This window comes from Alligator sinensis, unplaced genomic scaffold, assembly GCF_000455745.1.
Source record: "Alligator sinensis unplaced genomic scaffold, ASM45574v1 scaffold753_1, whole genome shotgun sequence".
In the NCBI taxonomy this organism is placed as follows: domain Eukaryota; kingdom Metazoa; phylum Chordata; order Crocodylia; family Alligatoridae; genus Alligator; species Alligator sinensis.
Window position 1 is genome coordinate 654,395 of NW_005842625.1, and position 16,697 is coordinate 671,091.

At 42.4% G+C, this 16,697-nt stretch overlaps 1 protein-coding gene across 1 annotated transcript in view; it reads right to left on the reverse strand.

The window, feature by feature from the left end:
- Positions 1-3,718: 3,718 nt before the first annotated feature.
- FBXO28 (F-box protein 28) overlaps positions 3,719-16,697 on the reverse strand; it is a 35,771-nt gene continuing 22,792 nt past the window's right edge. The window contains exons 4-5 of the mRNA XM_014524544.2: positions 13,490-13,685; positions 3,719-11,147 (exon numbers count right to left, since the gene is read on the reverse strand). Coding sequence (XP_014380030.2) covers positions 10,753-11,147; positions 13,490-13,685 — 591 coding nt within the window. The 3' untranslated portion in view covers positions 3,719-10,752. The remainder of the gene's footprint in view (positions 11,148-13,489; positions 13,686-16,697) is intronic.

The following is a 16,697-nucleotide window of genomic DNA, read 5'->3' on the forward strand; positions in this document are numbered from 1 at the left end:
CAGCTTTTCGGCGGATGGTGAAGGTGATCGGCTCGTGGTTGCTGTCACCCAGCTTCCCATCGATCACTTGAACCCATCAATTCCCATCCCATCGATCGTTTGAACCAGGTTTGGAGTTCTGTTGTTTTGCACATTCCTGAACTGTGGTAACCACAAGAGATTCAAGAGGGGAGTGCAGCATATAGAAAAATTCAAACCCTGAGGAGGGTTTGAATCTTAGCTAGTTTCATACGGGTTAGAGAGGGAGTGGATGGTGTTTGTCACAATAACAGAGCTGGTTCTAGAAAACAGCAGCTTTACCAGCGAGTCTTTGATAAGATTTGTGAAGAAAGAGGTAAAGTTAGGCATGGTAGTCTGAGGCAGGCAGAAGGCAGGGTAGATTTGAACCTTAATATAGACTAAGTAAATTAGACATTTGTTGCATAGCTTATAAACTATAGGTACAAGCTCCTGGAAGGCTGCTTCAGGCTTAATACCAGGAAAAACTCCTTTACAGTCAGGGTGTCCAGACTGTGGAATAAACTCCCTCCAGAGGTGGTGCAGACAGCTACCCTGGTGGTTTCCAAGAGGAGACTGGACAGTCACTCGCTGGGGTCACTTGACCCCAGTTGTCTTCCTGCCTAGAGCAGGGTGGGACTAGACCTGATGATCTGTGAGGTCCCTTCCAGCCCCTAACAATCTATGAATCTAAAGCGCAAGTCTACACTCGCTGCTGAAAGATTTGTGTAAAACAGCTAACCATTTGTGAGATTTTTCATTCACTGCCTCGACTAGGGATTTTGGGGATCAAATCTTATTTTACCTTTGGTTGTCTATGTGCTACTTATGTATTGTTCCACCTGTTTTTTCTCCAGCTAAAATTTTGGGGACTTATATGCCTTCCCAAGTGACATGGGATCATCCCTGAGCACAAGTGGCAATAGTAAATCCCGTCCAAATATACTTTGTACAGATCTAGTTGTACAGTGAAAATAGACCCATATTTGCTTGAATCTAAGACAAGGTTTTTTTTCTCCATTCAGCATGGGGGGGAGGGAGAGACCCCTTGTCTTAGATTTGAGTATAGGCTAGGCAAACAGCTGTTGTAGCTCCAGATGGGACCGGTAAGGCTTATGCAACAGGTGGAGGGTACGTGGAGCATGGAGGGAAGTAGCATGCAGTGCAGGGGGGAGCATGGGGGAAGGGAGCAAAGGGTGCAATGTGGTGGCAGGGATTGTGTGGGAAGGGACACGCAGTGACAGGAGCATGGGGAAACAGTTCAGGGAAAGGGACACATGGAACATGGGGAAGAGGGCATTTATTGCAGGGAGCGGTGCAGGGGAAAGGGCATGTGGTGCAGGGCAGGCATAGGTGAAGGGATCCACTAGAGTGAGGTAAGTGTGGACAGAGCGAAGTGTGGAGCATAGGGGAAGGGGAGCATGGAGCAAAGGGAGTACAGGGAAAGGGTGCAGGGACGGGGCACGTTGTGTAGGAGGAAGACTGGGGAAAGGGACACACAGAGCAGGGAAGAGTGCATGGAAGGGGCACACAAAGCAGTGCAGGGAGCTGCTGTAGCTCTGGCCCCAACCCCAGCTGCAGTCTGGAGTGGGAGCCACCACTACTGCCTCCATACCCCTGGCGGAAACAGAGTTAAGCAGCTGCAAAGGCACCAGAGGGGGACAGTGGCAAAGGAGACTGGGGACAGGCAACAAGGGAGCAGGCATGGGGGAGGGGGAGGGGGCAAATGGCAGGGGGGCAAAGGATGTGGGGCAAGATGACTGTCCCCCAGCTGCTACTTTGCTTGCATCAGTGTGGGGAGCAGGGAAATGAATTTAAGACAACCCTCTAATAACTAGATTTTAGCCATGGAAAATTAACCACTTATACTTTTACCATGCCTAGGATCTAATAATTGGGGGGGGGGGGTTGTCTAAAATTCAGGATTGTCTTGGATTTGGGTAAATACGGTACCTACATTTCATGTGACATTCTGTGATACAGTACTTTATGCTTTAATATTTAGATGAGTATGTAGTACGTAGCTGCCTAAAGTTGAGCAGAGTCCGTTGGTTAAATTGAGGCTTTAGATTCCAGAGGTTGGTTAAGTTGAGGCTTTAGATTCCAGAGAGGAGTAGTTAGAAGAGGCTGGCATTCTCTTATGCTGAGGGTCTAGAAAAGCTCAGTAGAGTTCGGGTTGTGATTTGTTAATGAACTGTTTAATGGATTTAGGAAGGGGGTTCCTAGTCGCGTGCCTCTCCCTATTGTTTTTCTTTTTGTCCCTGCCTTGGAGTCCCCTTCAGAGGTTTAATAGGCAGGTGATAGCTAGGGCAACAATCCCTGATCTGGTCAGACGCTGATGAGAAGAATAAATAGTCCTTCTGCATGGGTAGAGCAGATTAAGGAAGAGCACTTTAATGAGATGCAGCTGAAGCCACTGAGACAGCCAGCAGCTAGTCCCATGCAGGCTGCTGTGGACTTATCTGCCTGCCTCCTGACATGTCGGCAATATTTACTAGTAAGCATTAGCAGCTTAGAAAGCTGAGGTGTTTTGACTTGTGCCTTAGTTGAGGAGGGCAAACTTTTTGTTTGCCATACATGCCACAAATCGGGGTTGCACTGTCCCCAAATGCCACACTGATCCTCTTCCTCCACCTGATTGGCTGCTCTGCTTTCTGTTCCTTACTCGGTGCTCTGTGCTGTCTCCTGCTCTTTCTGCCCTAACTGTTGCTGTGCTGTCTTGCCCCCTCCCTGATCTGCCATGTGCCACATACTGAGACTACTTGTGGCACTTATGCAAAAGGTTGGCCACACCTAGCCTAGGCAGTGAGAAAGAACTGGGGCATGTTGGGGGCAGCACTGTCCTTAAAACCATCAGTTACAAACATGAGGACTTGAAGGATAGATCTTCTGCCTCAAGGGCACTGGATGTGCATCCACCATCAGTGGAATGTCTCTATGAACTCTTGCATGAAGAACAGGTTTTCCCATTACATTCAACACATTGATGTTGTTTGCTTCATCTTGTTTTTATAGCAAACTTGCATATTACTATAACTTACTCGAGTGAATTTTTTGAAATACTTGTCTGTTGGTGTGGTACGTATAATAGTGAGCTTTTGCTTGTGTCTTAGAAAATCAGCTGGAGTTGTCATCAGCAATCCTTTCTTTTGAGGACATTTTCAGGCTATTTGATCTAGGAGTTAAAGCACAAATCTGGCAGTCAGGGGACAGATTCTGTTTCTAACACTGCCACTGACTTGAGGAAGTCAACCCTCAGCCTCTGTTTCTTTCTCTATAAAATAGGAAAAGACTGAAAGCCAGGTCACTTTAGTTTGAGTTTCCAATTATGAATTCGGGAACTCACGCTCAAGCTTATAAATTTGGCCTAAAACTAAATAGGATCTGCAGAACTTGTTTTTCAAGGTAGTGATTCCATTGAAAGAGACTTCTGCATATTCTTAGTTGGCATCTTTTAAGTGTTATGTAGAGCACTCTGTACATTTGTGTTGCTAAATGAAAAATATGTATACTCATTTTTATAAACGGTATGTGTAGGAGGGAACTTTTTAGACAGTATTTATTAAAACAGTTTTGGTTTTCCTTTGTACTGGACTGAAAATGAAGCTAACACAAGTATTGAAATTATTTCCCACCCCTCACCCAAATCTGCTGTTATGCTATAAACAAATGCTCATGTAGGCAACACACAGAGGCTAGAGGTACTAAGACAATAATGCAAGTACACTTTATTTATACAATTGAGAGTAGCCTTAGTGCCAAATAGATTTACTGAGTAGACATTCCGTAAGACAAAAAATGTTAAAAGGACAGTAAGCATACACCAGTATGTGTTTTTGACAGCATAGTCCTCCTTAATAGGCTGCCTCTAAAATTTGGACTTGTTCATCCCATTGTTTTTTAGCATTCCAGTACATTTCTTATCACTTTACAGACCAAATGTGTGTCATTCTTTACCTTATTCTTTGGAAAATAATTTCTCAAGATAAACATAATATATTGTATTCACAGCCAACACAATCAGATAACCTGAGCATAAATGACTTATGCATGACATTTTATCTTTGCACCCTGGTTCACAATCCATTATTACAAACTTTTACTTGGTTATAAGATAAAAATGGAGAGTTAATTAGTAGATTACTAGATGTTGTGCCTGTAGAAGAGACATTATAGCAAGGGAGCTTGAAGCCAATACTAGCATTCCAGGTGACTGGTCCCCATGAATAAAGGGACCATAGTCATTTGCCCTTGTTTACTTTGTACTTCAGAGTTAAATTCTCTATTAGCTAAAAGCAAAATGAGTGACATTCCTCATCCCTGATTCTAAGATTGTTTTCCAATGTAGCTAGACATTTAGGGCTACATTTCACTCTGCTTTTCATGCCTATGTGGCCACATAACTGCCATTTTTGGTACTTAAAATAGAATCACCGTTTATATATCTTCCAGAAGTAAAGATACTTAATAGTGAGGGAGCTTACCCAGGGACCAGGAGACCCAGGTTCAAAGCCCCACTCACCCAGTATTTTTTTGCTTTCTAGCAAAGTGCTGTAACCTCCAGGCCAGCCAGCACTTAAGAACATAAGAAGTGTCATCTGGGTCAGACCAATGATCCATCTAGCCCAGTATCCTGTCTCTGCCAGGAGTATATGCTTTAGAGGGAGAGCACTGAACCAAATATATCTGAAGTGATTTATCTCCTGCTCATGACTCTCTCTGGCACCTACCATTAGTGGTGAGAGCTGCCAAAGAAAACATCTCCCAACAGTTCTGTTTAACACCTATTGATAAATCTATCATCCATGAACTTTAGTCCATTTTGAACCTGTGGTCTCTGCCACTACCACCTCCTGTGGCTATTAACTCTACAAGTTAATTACACTTTGAATAAAAAAGTACTTTCTCTTGTTAGTGTTAAACCTGTCACCTCCCACAAATTTCAGTGCCTGTCCTATAGTTCTAGTATTCTGAGACTGGATGATTAACATTTCCCTGTTCACTTTATCCAGCCTTCTCCTTTCTAAACTGAAGAGTCCTAGCCTTTTTAGTCTCTCCTGATATGGCAACTGCCCTATACCTGATAATTTTGATTGTTCTTCTCTGTACCTTTTCCAAGCTGGTGATACTTCTTTTCCTAAATGCAAAGTTTTAGAAACGTATTACCCAAATGCCATGGCCCTAGTTTTTGCTGAATAGTTTTCTGGAACCAGGACTGACAGATCTTGAAACTGATGTTGCTCCAGTGGTTTGCTAAAAGGGGAAGAGGTTGAGGCCAAATGCCAAACAACCTAACAGCAACTTTAACGGAATACATGCTCTGGCAACATTTATCTGGTCATCGGCTTTACCAGCTGCATCTCCACCTTCTTGTCTGTTTCTACAGCTCATTTGGGTGTCAAGATGACTTTTTCCACTAGTTCCATGGCTACAGAGAAGCCCCTTTGACTTGATCCTTTTGCTTCTCATTCATGAGAACTTCCCCCAATGCCTGAGCCACCTGTCCTTCACTGTTGGAGTCTTTCATGAGTTCAGATATTTTTTGTGATTTTTCTTCACTTGTTTATTTAACAGACCTTTAGTGGCAACATCATGAAGTGTCTTGACCCTCACAATGTGGACTCTGTAAAATGAGAAAAATAAGTTATTGTTCTTTCCTTGGCAGCAAAGAATGATCATTCACTCTGCAGTTCTGAGAGACCATCCCTAGAACCTTTTCTAAGTCTTGAGAAACTCTGGAGAAAGCAAGTCCTTCACTATGTTCCCCATGTGATTTGGAACCATAATGACCCCTGCCTGAGGGTACTAATTCACAGCATTTTCAGGGTGTTGAATGGACAAAGGCTAATGAGACTATAGATTGACTTTGCACTTTTGCAGGTAGTCCCAGCATCAGGGTACAGCACTGATCTCTCTCTCTCTCTCAACAGTAAGGAAACTACCTATTTAAAGGCTAAAGAGTACCAAGCAAAATATGCATTGCTATCATTCAGCATTATGGTACCTCCTCATGTTTTGCCTGACAAATAGCAAAGACAACTATTTGAGAACAGGGGAGACCACCCCAATTTTGCAGTGTTAGAGGCATACTATATCCCCTGCAGACCTGCTCAGCGCTCTTTATTCTAATCTGGAATGAGTTTTAGGCATAATGTGAGTTTATACCATTGGGGCTGTATAATGTATGTTGTACCTGGAGCTTGCTTATTGCCTTTTTTTTTTTTAAACTGAGAAATACCTTGCTAAAATTTGTAATAACCAAACATTGCACTGATGAACTGAATTTGTTTGATCTGAACACACCAGATACTTCATAACTTTCTGCTCCTAACACATTGCTATGATAAGGTATTCTTTTTTGAATTTGGCAGTTTGTCAATAAATGGCATAGTGGGTAGGTGGCCATGCACTGAGATGAGAGTAGCAGTCCACAGAAGAAGGGGAAGGTTATAGCTGATATGCTGGCTACTGCAGTTCAATTGCTGCAGTCATTCTTTGAAACACAAAGGGAGCTTGTAACCAAGAAAGGGTACTAGCTACATCTGCCAAAGATGGTGGTATCCAGCTCCAGAAATAAACACATATACCAGGTGTTCCTCACCAGGCAACCTTAGTGAAAGTTACCAGTCTTCTTGGCTGCCGTGCCATTGGAAGGAGACTGGCTAGCAATGTCTGGTGTGCAGATCTATTGTTACAGGCTGCTGTGCATTAAAGGGCTTCTGTTCTGGATATTACGCATCTTGCAGTCCCTGGCATTTTTTTGTTCTTTGATTGTAGCTGAAAAGATGTGCAAGTTGATGCTGGTATTCTATGCCAAAATTCTGTCCAATTTGTCAAAACAGATGCATGGCTTGATTGCTGCCGGTGGTCTGGCTTGTTTTCTTAGCTTCTAAGCCATCTTCACATCCTTTGCTTTTAGGTAGCTGTACCTTGTGTCTTAGTTACAACTCCACTTGGCCAGCCTGTTAGGGATTTCCTCAAAATATACAGCTGTCTGGACCCTAGGACTGCCCAAACACTTGCCTCTCTCCAGAGGTAAGGAGATTCAGGACCTCAACACTGTTCAAGCTGAAAGTACAGAGATGCAATACCAAAAACCCACCTGGGTTTATAAACTCCTGAAGCACATAAGCACAAGTAGATTGTTGAATCTGATTGTGCCAGTACTTAAACAGAAAATTAACATTCTGTTATGGTGTTCCCTGAGCAAGAGAAGGCACAACAGGTGAATCAATTGATCCAAGCAAGATGTAAATCATAATGGGAAGAAAGCTGCAGGACCGCCAGTAGTAGATTGCAGCACAGCTCTAATCATGTGAAGGTAACAAGGTAACTTGCTAAGTCAGATTAATTTCCTGCTGATTTCAACAGAAGTAAAACTACCAGTTACTGTGTTATAGGCAGTTATGCCATGTGAATGCAAATCTTTTGTTTGATGTAATTCAGATTGAATATGGAACAGACCTCCTGCATAGACAGTTCATTAGCCTTTTGAAAGCATTACTTCCACTACTTTAGGTTTCCCAGTGTCTATTTGATACTCACTCCAATAACATTTGGCCCATCACACTTGCTGTTCTTCCTTAGCCCTTTGAAGCTTCCAATGATTCTTTTACAGCTCCATTTTAATGAAGCCCTAATTAATCTTTTCTTTTCATGTCTTGGTATCAAATTGTTTTCTGTACAAGTTTGGAAACAACTGAAAAGTCTTCTTCCTCCTTTTCTCACTATACTAAAAAATGGCTGGAACAGCCACACTACACACATGAGATATTCATGCTAGGCTATTTTGGATTTCTGATCCAAGAAAGTTAGGAACATTGAAAAAAGTGAATGCGGTACCTGTCATGCAACATGCCTTTAGAATTCCTTCTGATACTTACCAGACTTTCAGAGAATTGTTTTTTCAGGAATAAAATGGAATTTTATAACAATAAGATGCAAAGTTCTAATAAGAATGTATTTTTGGGGGAAGATTAGAGGACTGTGTATGTTGAAAGCTGAGCTTCTAACAGGATACTAGTTTAAAATATTAAATTTACAAGAAGGCAGTCACTTTTTAATTTTGCTTAGATTTTTAAGGAAAATGCTGTTTGCCAATACAACTTGATCTACGCTAATGTTTCTCTAGTATATCTATGCCAACAAAATGGTATAGACAAGGTGTAAGAATTCTCCCCATTGACATTAATTTCAATACAGGGAACAATAGATTAGAGGAGAATATCACTTTTACAAGAACTAGTTATGCCTTTATATAGTATCTACACATGTCAGTTCCTGATCAGATAAGACCTGAGAGTTTTCACCTACATTTAAGTAACTATTGATAAAATAATGGAGGAAAAATAAATATGGCATCAAGCTGCATAGTGCAAGACTATCCAGGTGGATTTTATCCATATACCTTTACTTAACAAGTTTTTATGTCCCAAAGCACAGGCACACACCCAGGGGGCTTTCAATTCATGACTCCTCCTGCTTTTAGCTAATATAATATTAACAAAAATTAGCCCAAAACTCTTGTTTAAAAAAAAGCTATGTGGATTCAATAGGAAAAAGTAAAAGAAACTAGAGAGAAACTAATATGCATGAACAAACCTTTAAAAAAAATGCACGTTACAGGTTTTTTATTTATGCTTAAATCCTTTCAAAACAAATACCTGTTAAAGGAATAAGCCCATTAAATGAACTAAAATCATATGTACCAAGTATTGATACAATAGTTACACCTGTTAAATGATAATCACACTGACTTTTGCGAGAAAAGTCCTTTCTAGACACAAGGGAAACATTCAAGTGTTTAGTTGAAAACTGCTATGTAGTATCTCCAACAGGCCTTTGTCACGTAATAGCATTACAGCTCAAGTTCTACAGACCAACAACAAAAGGCCTTAGCCACTTTTAAATTTTATATCACCAATGAGCAAATGGGTAGAGGTCAATTTAATGTTTTCTTTAATGAAACAACCCATTTTAAAATCTCTTTAAACTAGCAAAACAAGTTTATTTAAAAATTAAATGCTCTGCCAAAAACTAGACATTAATTTGTAATGGCATGTTTCATGGGAAATGATATCTGACACAAACCAGTGTGTTTTAGAAATAAAACCTAGGATAATCAAATTTAAAGAAGCGTATTAGGTATCACAAAAGAATTTACAGGACAGCTTCAAATTCCTGTTTGGTTAATTGAAACATAATAATGTTGTGTGAACAGACATAGAAAATATAGGAGCGCTGAACCTGCACTTTTAGCCATGGTAGTAGTCGTCAAAACTTCCAACCACAACCAGAATGTGGCATTTTTCAGTGCCACACAGCATTTAATTCCGCCTAAACCCAAGGCAACAGTTGATTAAAAGAAAACATAACAGTCAAATGATAAAGCTACATAGTTTAGTACATTAAAACAAAAACAAGGACAGCGATACTTGTATAAGGTTCCAAAAATATACAACTGGGGGAATTAAAAAAAAAAAAAAAAAAAAAAAAATCACTGTACAAAACAACTCTGAGGTTGTTAAAGTGACCAATCAAAAGACTGAACAGTGCAAGACATGCTTTTCCAGTTACAAGCTCAAAACAGAAGTGCAAAAGAAATTAAAGCTTTGTCTGAAGTGATTTACTTTCAGAATAAGGAAAGTTAAGAGTATAGTTATTAATATTACAGAGAGCACTTTTCCACACATGAAATTCTTTAAGATTTCTTGTAATACAGTGTTTCGTTCAGTGTTCCACTAAGCCTGCTTATTGTGGGGACAGATCATTTTGTCCAATACTCATCAGCTTTTGGTCTATGAGCCAAAGGAACGATGGACAGAAACAGCCTCTGAATTTTCAACCTCTAGCTGACTGTACCTGCAGTTTACAAGCAGTGAAAGCAGCAAATAGCCTGGCTTAAATACTTCCTTTTCTGCAACTGGTCTCACAAGAACCCTTTCACTGTAAGAAAGCAGCTGTACTGAAAGCAGATGCAAAGTTATGGCTGAAGAATTAAAATTGCTCTCTAACTCTGGGAAAGTACAGAGACTTAATTTAAGAGCAACTCCAGGCAAGTGCTTTTAGCGAGCTGATTAAGCAATGCATGCATCTATTCATGCAAATGTAGAACATGGCTCCAGATACTTTGAACTAGGGGTGTGCACATGTAGACTGGATAGAAGTCCCTTGCTCATAGTTTACAAAAATATATAGCCAATACTGTAGCATAAGAAGTTATTTTACTTATTACATAGATCCCCAAAGTATTAACTACTTTTCAGACATTCCAGACAAGGTCACTTGTAACAAAACAGTCAACTTGTTTTAAAACAAGATTTAAAAAGTGGGTATTTTTCAAGTGAAAAGGACATCTGTTTGTAAGTTTAACTTTCTAATCAGTCGAGACTGGATTTATTTAAGATATTTTTATGTGAATATATGCATAAACACAAATAAGTTCACTTTAACACATCCGCACAGAAGGAAAAAAAAAAGGTTAACTCCTCAAAACATGACAGAGCAGGTCTGGTTAGTACGTATCTATTGCAAATTATAAAGATCCTGTGCGTTAGGCCCACTCAGACAGAAGCGGAGGGGAGAAGGGGAAATAAATGTCTCAAGAGTGAGAAGTTTACTTTTCAAGTCTAAGTGGAATTTTGGAGAGCCAGCAGCCTAAATGACACCATGCTGCTAATCACAGTATCCAGGCAAGCCAGACTGCTTGGGTTACTAGAAAAGTGTATTCTTCCGGAGGCGTCATTTATTCCAAAATTATTTTCTGTTTCGAAGGCGTTTAGATTTCCTAGGAGAGTCTACGGATTCCACTGCCTTCCTCCGTTTTCTAGGAGACTCCTCATTTGAGCCAGAACCTGAGGAATTTCCTACTGCACTTTCCATTACTTCTCGGAGTTTGCGTTCAAGCTCAGCCAAGCGGGCGTTCTGTTCACCTATGATTTGGGTTTGCTCTAGCAGTTTCTGGTCTTGGTCCTGAAGCTGTTTCTGCTGTTCTTGCACTTTGGTGCGAAGCTCTGAAATTTCCCGCCTTAGCATAGTCACACCTGCACCATTTGTTTTGACTTGCTGCTGGAGTTTGGTGACTTCCTGCCTTGAAGGGTTTTGCTTGGAGAACAGCTGCATTGTTGTCAATGCAGCAGACGGACCTGGAACTTGAGAGAGAGAGAAGGGGGCGGGGACAGGAAGTGATTTTATTATTAAGACAAGATTTAGGAGGCAGGGGGAAAAGCCCCAAGTGTACCAAATCATGCCCAAATTCACATTTTATTCCACCCCACTGCCAAATCCAGAATCTAAATCATCAGTAGTTTGAAAAATACTCCAAATATGCAAGTGTTACTTACAACTATTTGGTAATAGTCAAGAGAATTGCTCAGAGAATGAGTCAGAGTAAAATTAGGCCCACTGTTTTAGGTTTTTTAGGAATTCAAGGCATAAATTGTCTTCCACTTCTGAATGTAAAAGCATTATATCGTGTCATCAAGACTCAAGCAATAAACAAACCACCATGTTAAAAGATTTTAAGCAACGGAGTTTAAGCAACGGTTAAGAAAAAAGCCTCATGAATATTCAATAGTTGCTGCTTTGCACGTGCAATGCGTTATTCCAGCAGATCCCACAAACAATCCTGCTCTCAGTGAGATTGCACAAATTATCTTCAGTTAGATTAATGGCTCTGCCACTTGACTTTTCACTTTATATACAGGATCTACTCAAATTGCAATTTTGTGATTTTTGCAGAAACCATGAAAAACGGCAGTTTCCACGAATGCCACAAAAAAAAAAAATCAGTTTCCACAATTTTGCGTGGAATCACCGGGAAAAAAAAATTGCTAAAAATAAAATGCTGGCTCCCCAGTGGGAACGTGGCTCAGCCTCACAGCCTGCAGGGAGCAGGAGGCAGCATGAAGGGGAGCAACCAAGATGGTGTCCACCCCCTCCTCCCTCTGCCACTGATTGGCAGCAAGAGCTCCCTTTCATGTGGCCCCATCCCTTTTGGCTAATCAGCGGTGGAGGTGGGGCTGCCAGGGCCCTTTGGGCAGAGGTGTGGAGGGGGGTGCAGGGGGAAGGGTGGGCACCATGATAAAACCGTGAAAACGGTGGCCAGCACTGCAATCAGTCTGTGAAGTTGCCCATCTGCCACCCTGATCTGGGTGGGTCCCTACTTATATACTATAGTGGCATTTCACCCTTTGGAGAGGTTATGCAAGTCATAAAACAGCTCTTAGCTATATTAATCCATATGGTTCAGGCTATGAATGTTACAGCAGATATAAAGTTAAATTCAGTGTAGAAATGTTCCTATTTCATTATACAAAAAACAATGGAATCATCATTTCCAAGCTGTTTTTAAAGACCACAGCACTAATAGGTGGTGGAAGTGCCATCCTTGGGGGTTTTCAAAACCCAGCTAGACAAAGCCTTGGATAGGATGATCTAGTTGGGGCTGGTCCTGCTTTGAGCAGGAGGTTGGACTAGATGACCTCCTGAGGTTCCTTCCAACTCTAACTTTCTATGATTCTATAATACAGGAGCAGAATGGCTGAAGACTGCAGGGTATGGAGTGAACAAAGATGGATGTATTGATTGATACAACTTGTGTGTTATGCTAATCCACTTGTCATGCCCGTCTATGAGCTGTTTTTACTTCTCTTCCCCAAGAGAGAAGGATAAAAGAATCTCATCTAATGGATTCCTATACCCACTTACATTTCTGGTTGAACTAAAGGATACATTTTTACAAAGCCCTCAACTTGATTTACAAAGACTGACTGATGAAAAATCTCTCTCTTAGTACTCTAAGGTCCTGTGACAGAGGGCTGGGATGCATCTTGCGCAAGTTAGGAAGGTGTTCAGCTTTTTGGAATACCGTGGCCAAAGTGGCAAAAGCTGGCTCTCTCAACATGTTGAAAATATAAATTAAGTCATCTGAAGCCTGTGACTAGTTATGCAAAGTAAACAGGTTGAACATTCACTCTTACTATTTTCAAGTGATTTTTTCTACTTTACAGATTACAGGCCTACAAATATTTTATTTCAGATGAGAAAAAATACATCCAAGCTTTCTTAAGTTATTGCAGTACAAAGAAAACTAAAGTTAGTTCATCTGTTTATCCTATTCTTAAAAAGACAAACATCTTGAGTTGCAATCTTGTGTACCAAATTTCAACTAAGTGCAATGATCAAGTTACTGGCACAAAAGCATGTTTAATGAATACAAACTATGCATAATTATAAAATACATTCAAGTGACCTTTCTTTTAGCAGTACAAAGCCTTCTTAAATCTTTAGGCAAATTAGATACCATACTCCACATCCTTAGAAAGCCAAATGCATTTTCATGAGGAGGCTGGACTACAATAGGGTATTCCATGACTGAAGGAAGAGGCAGAAAACGCTTACAAGAAAGTGGGATATTAAGAATTTTCAAAAATAAGCTGCTAAGCAAACAACCTGTGTAAGACTAAATATTGGCTAACAGTTGAAGAAATACCTGGAGCAGCTCCTATGAGACGTCCCGATACATCTGATCCAGGCAGCTTTTTTTTGAGAATGGGAACAATCTTCTCGTCAAAGTATTCCATAGCCATGGAAGAGATGTCCCTTAACTCTTGAAGAACTTCATGGGCTCTTTGAGGAGCTCTTGTAGAGTTTACATATCTTAGCACACGATAGATTTCATCAATCACCTAAAATATTGAAGAACCATTAGATATTCTGTTGAGTTCAGGGAAAAAAGCTTAAAATAGTTATTGAAATTATCTGAAATTCTGATTTACTGCTAGGCTTCTCTCTCATACCCATCACACTAGCATAATGCTGGAGTATGGTACTGAAATGTTATACTTTATAGAAAAAGCAGAATGAGGTCATTGCATGTTAAGAAAAACTTTGATGCATATTTACTAAAATAGTCATCTTTGAACTCATGGCCTGATCTATTCACAGCATAAAATTTATTGGAACATTCTATAATAACTCGCAACATTTTGTTTCATGCACAGCCTGGCAGCATGGACAGCAGTGCCCTGCAGGTAAGTCTGTGGAGGGGAAGGGGCATGGGGGGGGAGGGGGGGGAGGCACAGATCAAGGCCCCCCAAGATGAGGGAGGGAGTGGAGCAGGGGCTGGGGGCACTGCCCAGCCAGGGCAGTGAACAGGATCCAGGGTCAGGGCAGGAGTGGGACAAAGCCGCAGGCAACTCATCCAGGGGATCAGTGTCCTAGTGCTTAAAAATGGTGTTGCTGGTACTTGAATTAAAGCTCATGAAATTAGCTTTAGTTCAAGCGCCACTACTACCATTTTTTAAGTGCAGGGACTCTTAAACAGAGCCAAACCAAGTGGGGTGAGGGCAGATACGAGTTGCCTGCTGTGGGCTCAGGGCTCCCTGCTCTGCTGCCTTTGCCCCAGGATTCCTGCACTGGCCACACATCTCCTGCCCACCTGGCAGTAGGAGGCACAACTTGCCACCTCCACTGCTGCTGGGCAGGCAAGGGGTGTGCATCTAGCATATGGCTCCTGAGGGAACAGCAGCAGAGTGGAGAGCCCCGAGCCTGTAGAAAGCAACCCGCATGCACCCTGTGGACAAATCTGGGGGGCACATGTCCCAAATGCCTCTCCTGGGGGGGGTGCGTGCAGTGGTGGGAACCCCCCCCCCGACGAGTCACCCATGGCTCTGTCCTGCTCCCTGCCCTGGGTTCCATTCACCACTCTGGCTGTGAATGGGAGCAGTGAGGTAGCTCCTTCCCCACTCCCTCCCTTACTGTGGGGACCTTGATCTACCCCATCCCCCCACGCCCCTTCCTTCCTCCACACTCCTTCCCTTCAAAAGACTTACCTCCAGGGTGCTGCTCTCCACACTGGTTGGCTGCATTCTGGCCAGGTGCGTGCATGCTGCTGCGCACGTGCGCACAGCTTCCGGGGGCCCCAGCCAAAAGGCGTATTATATTTACCAGTGACATTATCGGCTACACCGGTCAAAAAAAGCTGATAGCAGATTATGTTCATTTTCTTTTTATCTGTGTTGATCTGATATGCAACTGATATATTGATGCATCTCTAGTTGCAGCTTCGTTTAAAATAAAACCTGGAAGGTTTTCACTTAAATATAAAATACTGTCCCATATAGAAGCCTAGGAGGTATGCAAAACTGAACTTGGTATCAACATTTCTCATTTTCTCTCTTTTTTATCCCTGTAATGTGCCAGTGTATGTTGAGAACACAAGAGCTAGGAGTTGTCCAGGTTGAAGCTCTGGACACTCAGGAAGACATGAAAGTAATTAAGAACCGGTGGAGAGAGTTGGTTGTGTTGATATCTGACCTGATGACCTTAAGTCTCAGGGCTACACATCGCTTTGCACTGCATGGGTCTGTTTAGACTTCTAAGTGCTCTAAGGACAGAAACAGACATCAGCTGACGTTCCATTTGTGCCACCATAAAAATATTTATGGTGGCACAAGTAGCAAGAAAATAGATGTACCTACCTCTTTGTTGTGCCACATCGGGCACAACGGGTGCTGTTAAACAGTGCTGCTTTATTGCAGCAGATGTCTATTTACTCTGTGGCAGAAGAGTGCAGGCAGTCCGGAGCTGCCTGCACCTCCAGCTGCTCTGGGGCAGGTGGCTCTGCAGGCTTGAGGGACACAATCCTCTACTATTTGTCCTGGGTTATGCAGGATTGGACCCCTTGAGCATCTGCCTGACTCTCCCTGCTCGGAGACCGGCCTGGGGAATTGTGGGGTGTGTCTAAGTGGGAAAAGTTAGAGTTCCCTGCTTATGGAGACACTCCCCAAGATCTCCAGGAGTATGTTTAAGTGAGGAATGCCTGTGCAGATCCCAGGGAATCCCTACCGCCACGTACCTCCACACCAGGACCATGGAACCCCCATGACTCCATGCTGGAACCCACACCAGGTCCCAGGTTGATCCACACTTCACGCGGAAGCACAGGTAGACACAGATCCAGCAGAGATGCAGGGTGGCACAGGACCCAGGGAATTCCTGGCACCCCTCAACTCCAAACCAGCACCAATGCTGATCCGTGCCCCCAGGCACGGGTCCAGGCATGGAGATACAGGGTTCTAGGAATTCCCAGGTCTGGCACCTCCTTGCCAGGACCTGCACTGAGCCATGCTTCATGTGGAAGCATGGGGTGCTGGGGATTCCCCAGGTCCCTCACTGCCCAATGCTGAGACCCACACCTCTGCACGAGGCACAGGTTGGCCTGGGACCCAGGTCCCAGCAAGGAAGTATGGGGCAAGGGAAACATTGCCTGCTGTCCTGCATCAGACCCCTCTCTGATGCAGGGTGTGATGTGTGCTTCATCCAATAAAGTGGATCAGCTGTGGCAGGACACATTCCCCCACAGCCTGGTCTATTTTGTTTGGCAATGGCTGTTTATATCTTAAGGTTAGCCACATATCATCAGAAGACAGAGCTGCATTGCTTTGGAACATTTTGAAGTCTGTATCTTAAATCCTAACTTAGATAATTGTCATTCCATGTTAGCTAATGTACTCAACTCTAGTCTTACAGTGCACCATGGTATGACCAAAGGCAAATTCTGCAGTGAATTTCAAGGTTTCATAAATTCATAGATGTTAGGGTCGGAAGGGACCTCAATATATCATCGAGTCCGACCCCCTGCATAAGCAGAAAAGAGTGCTGGGTCTAGATGACCCCAGCTAGATACTCATCTAACC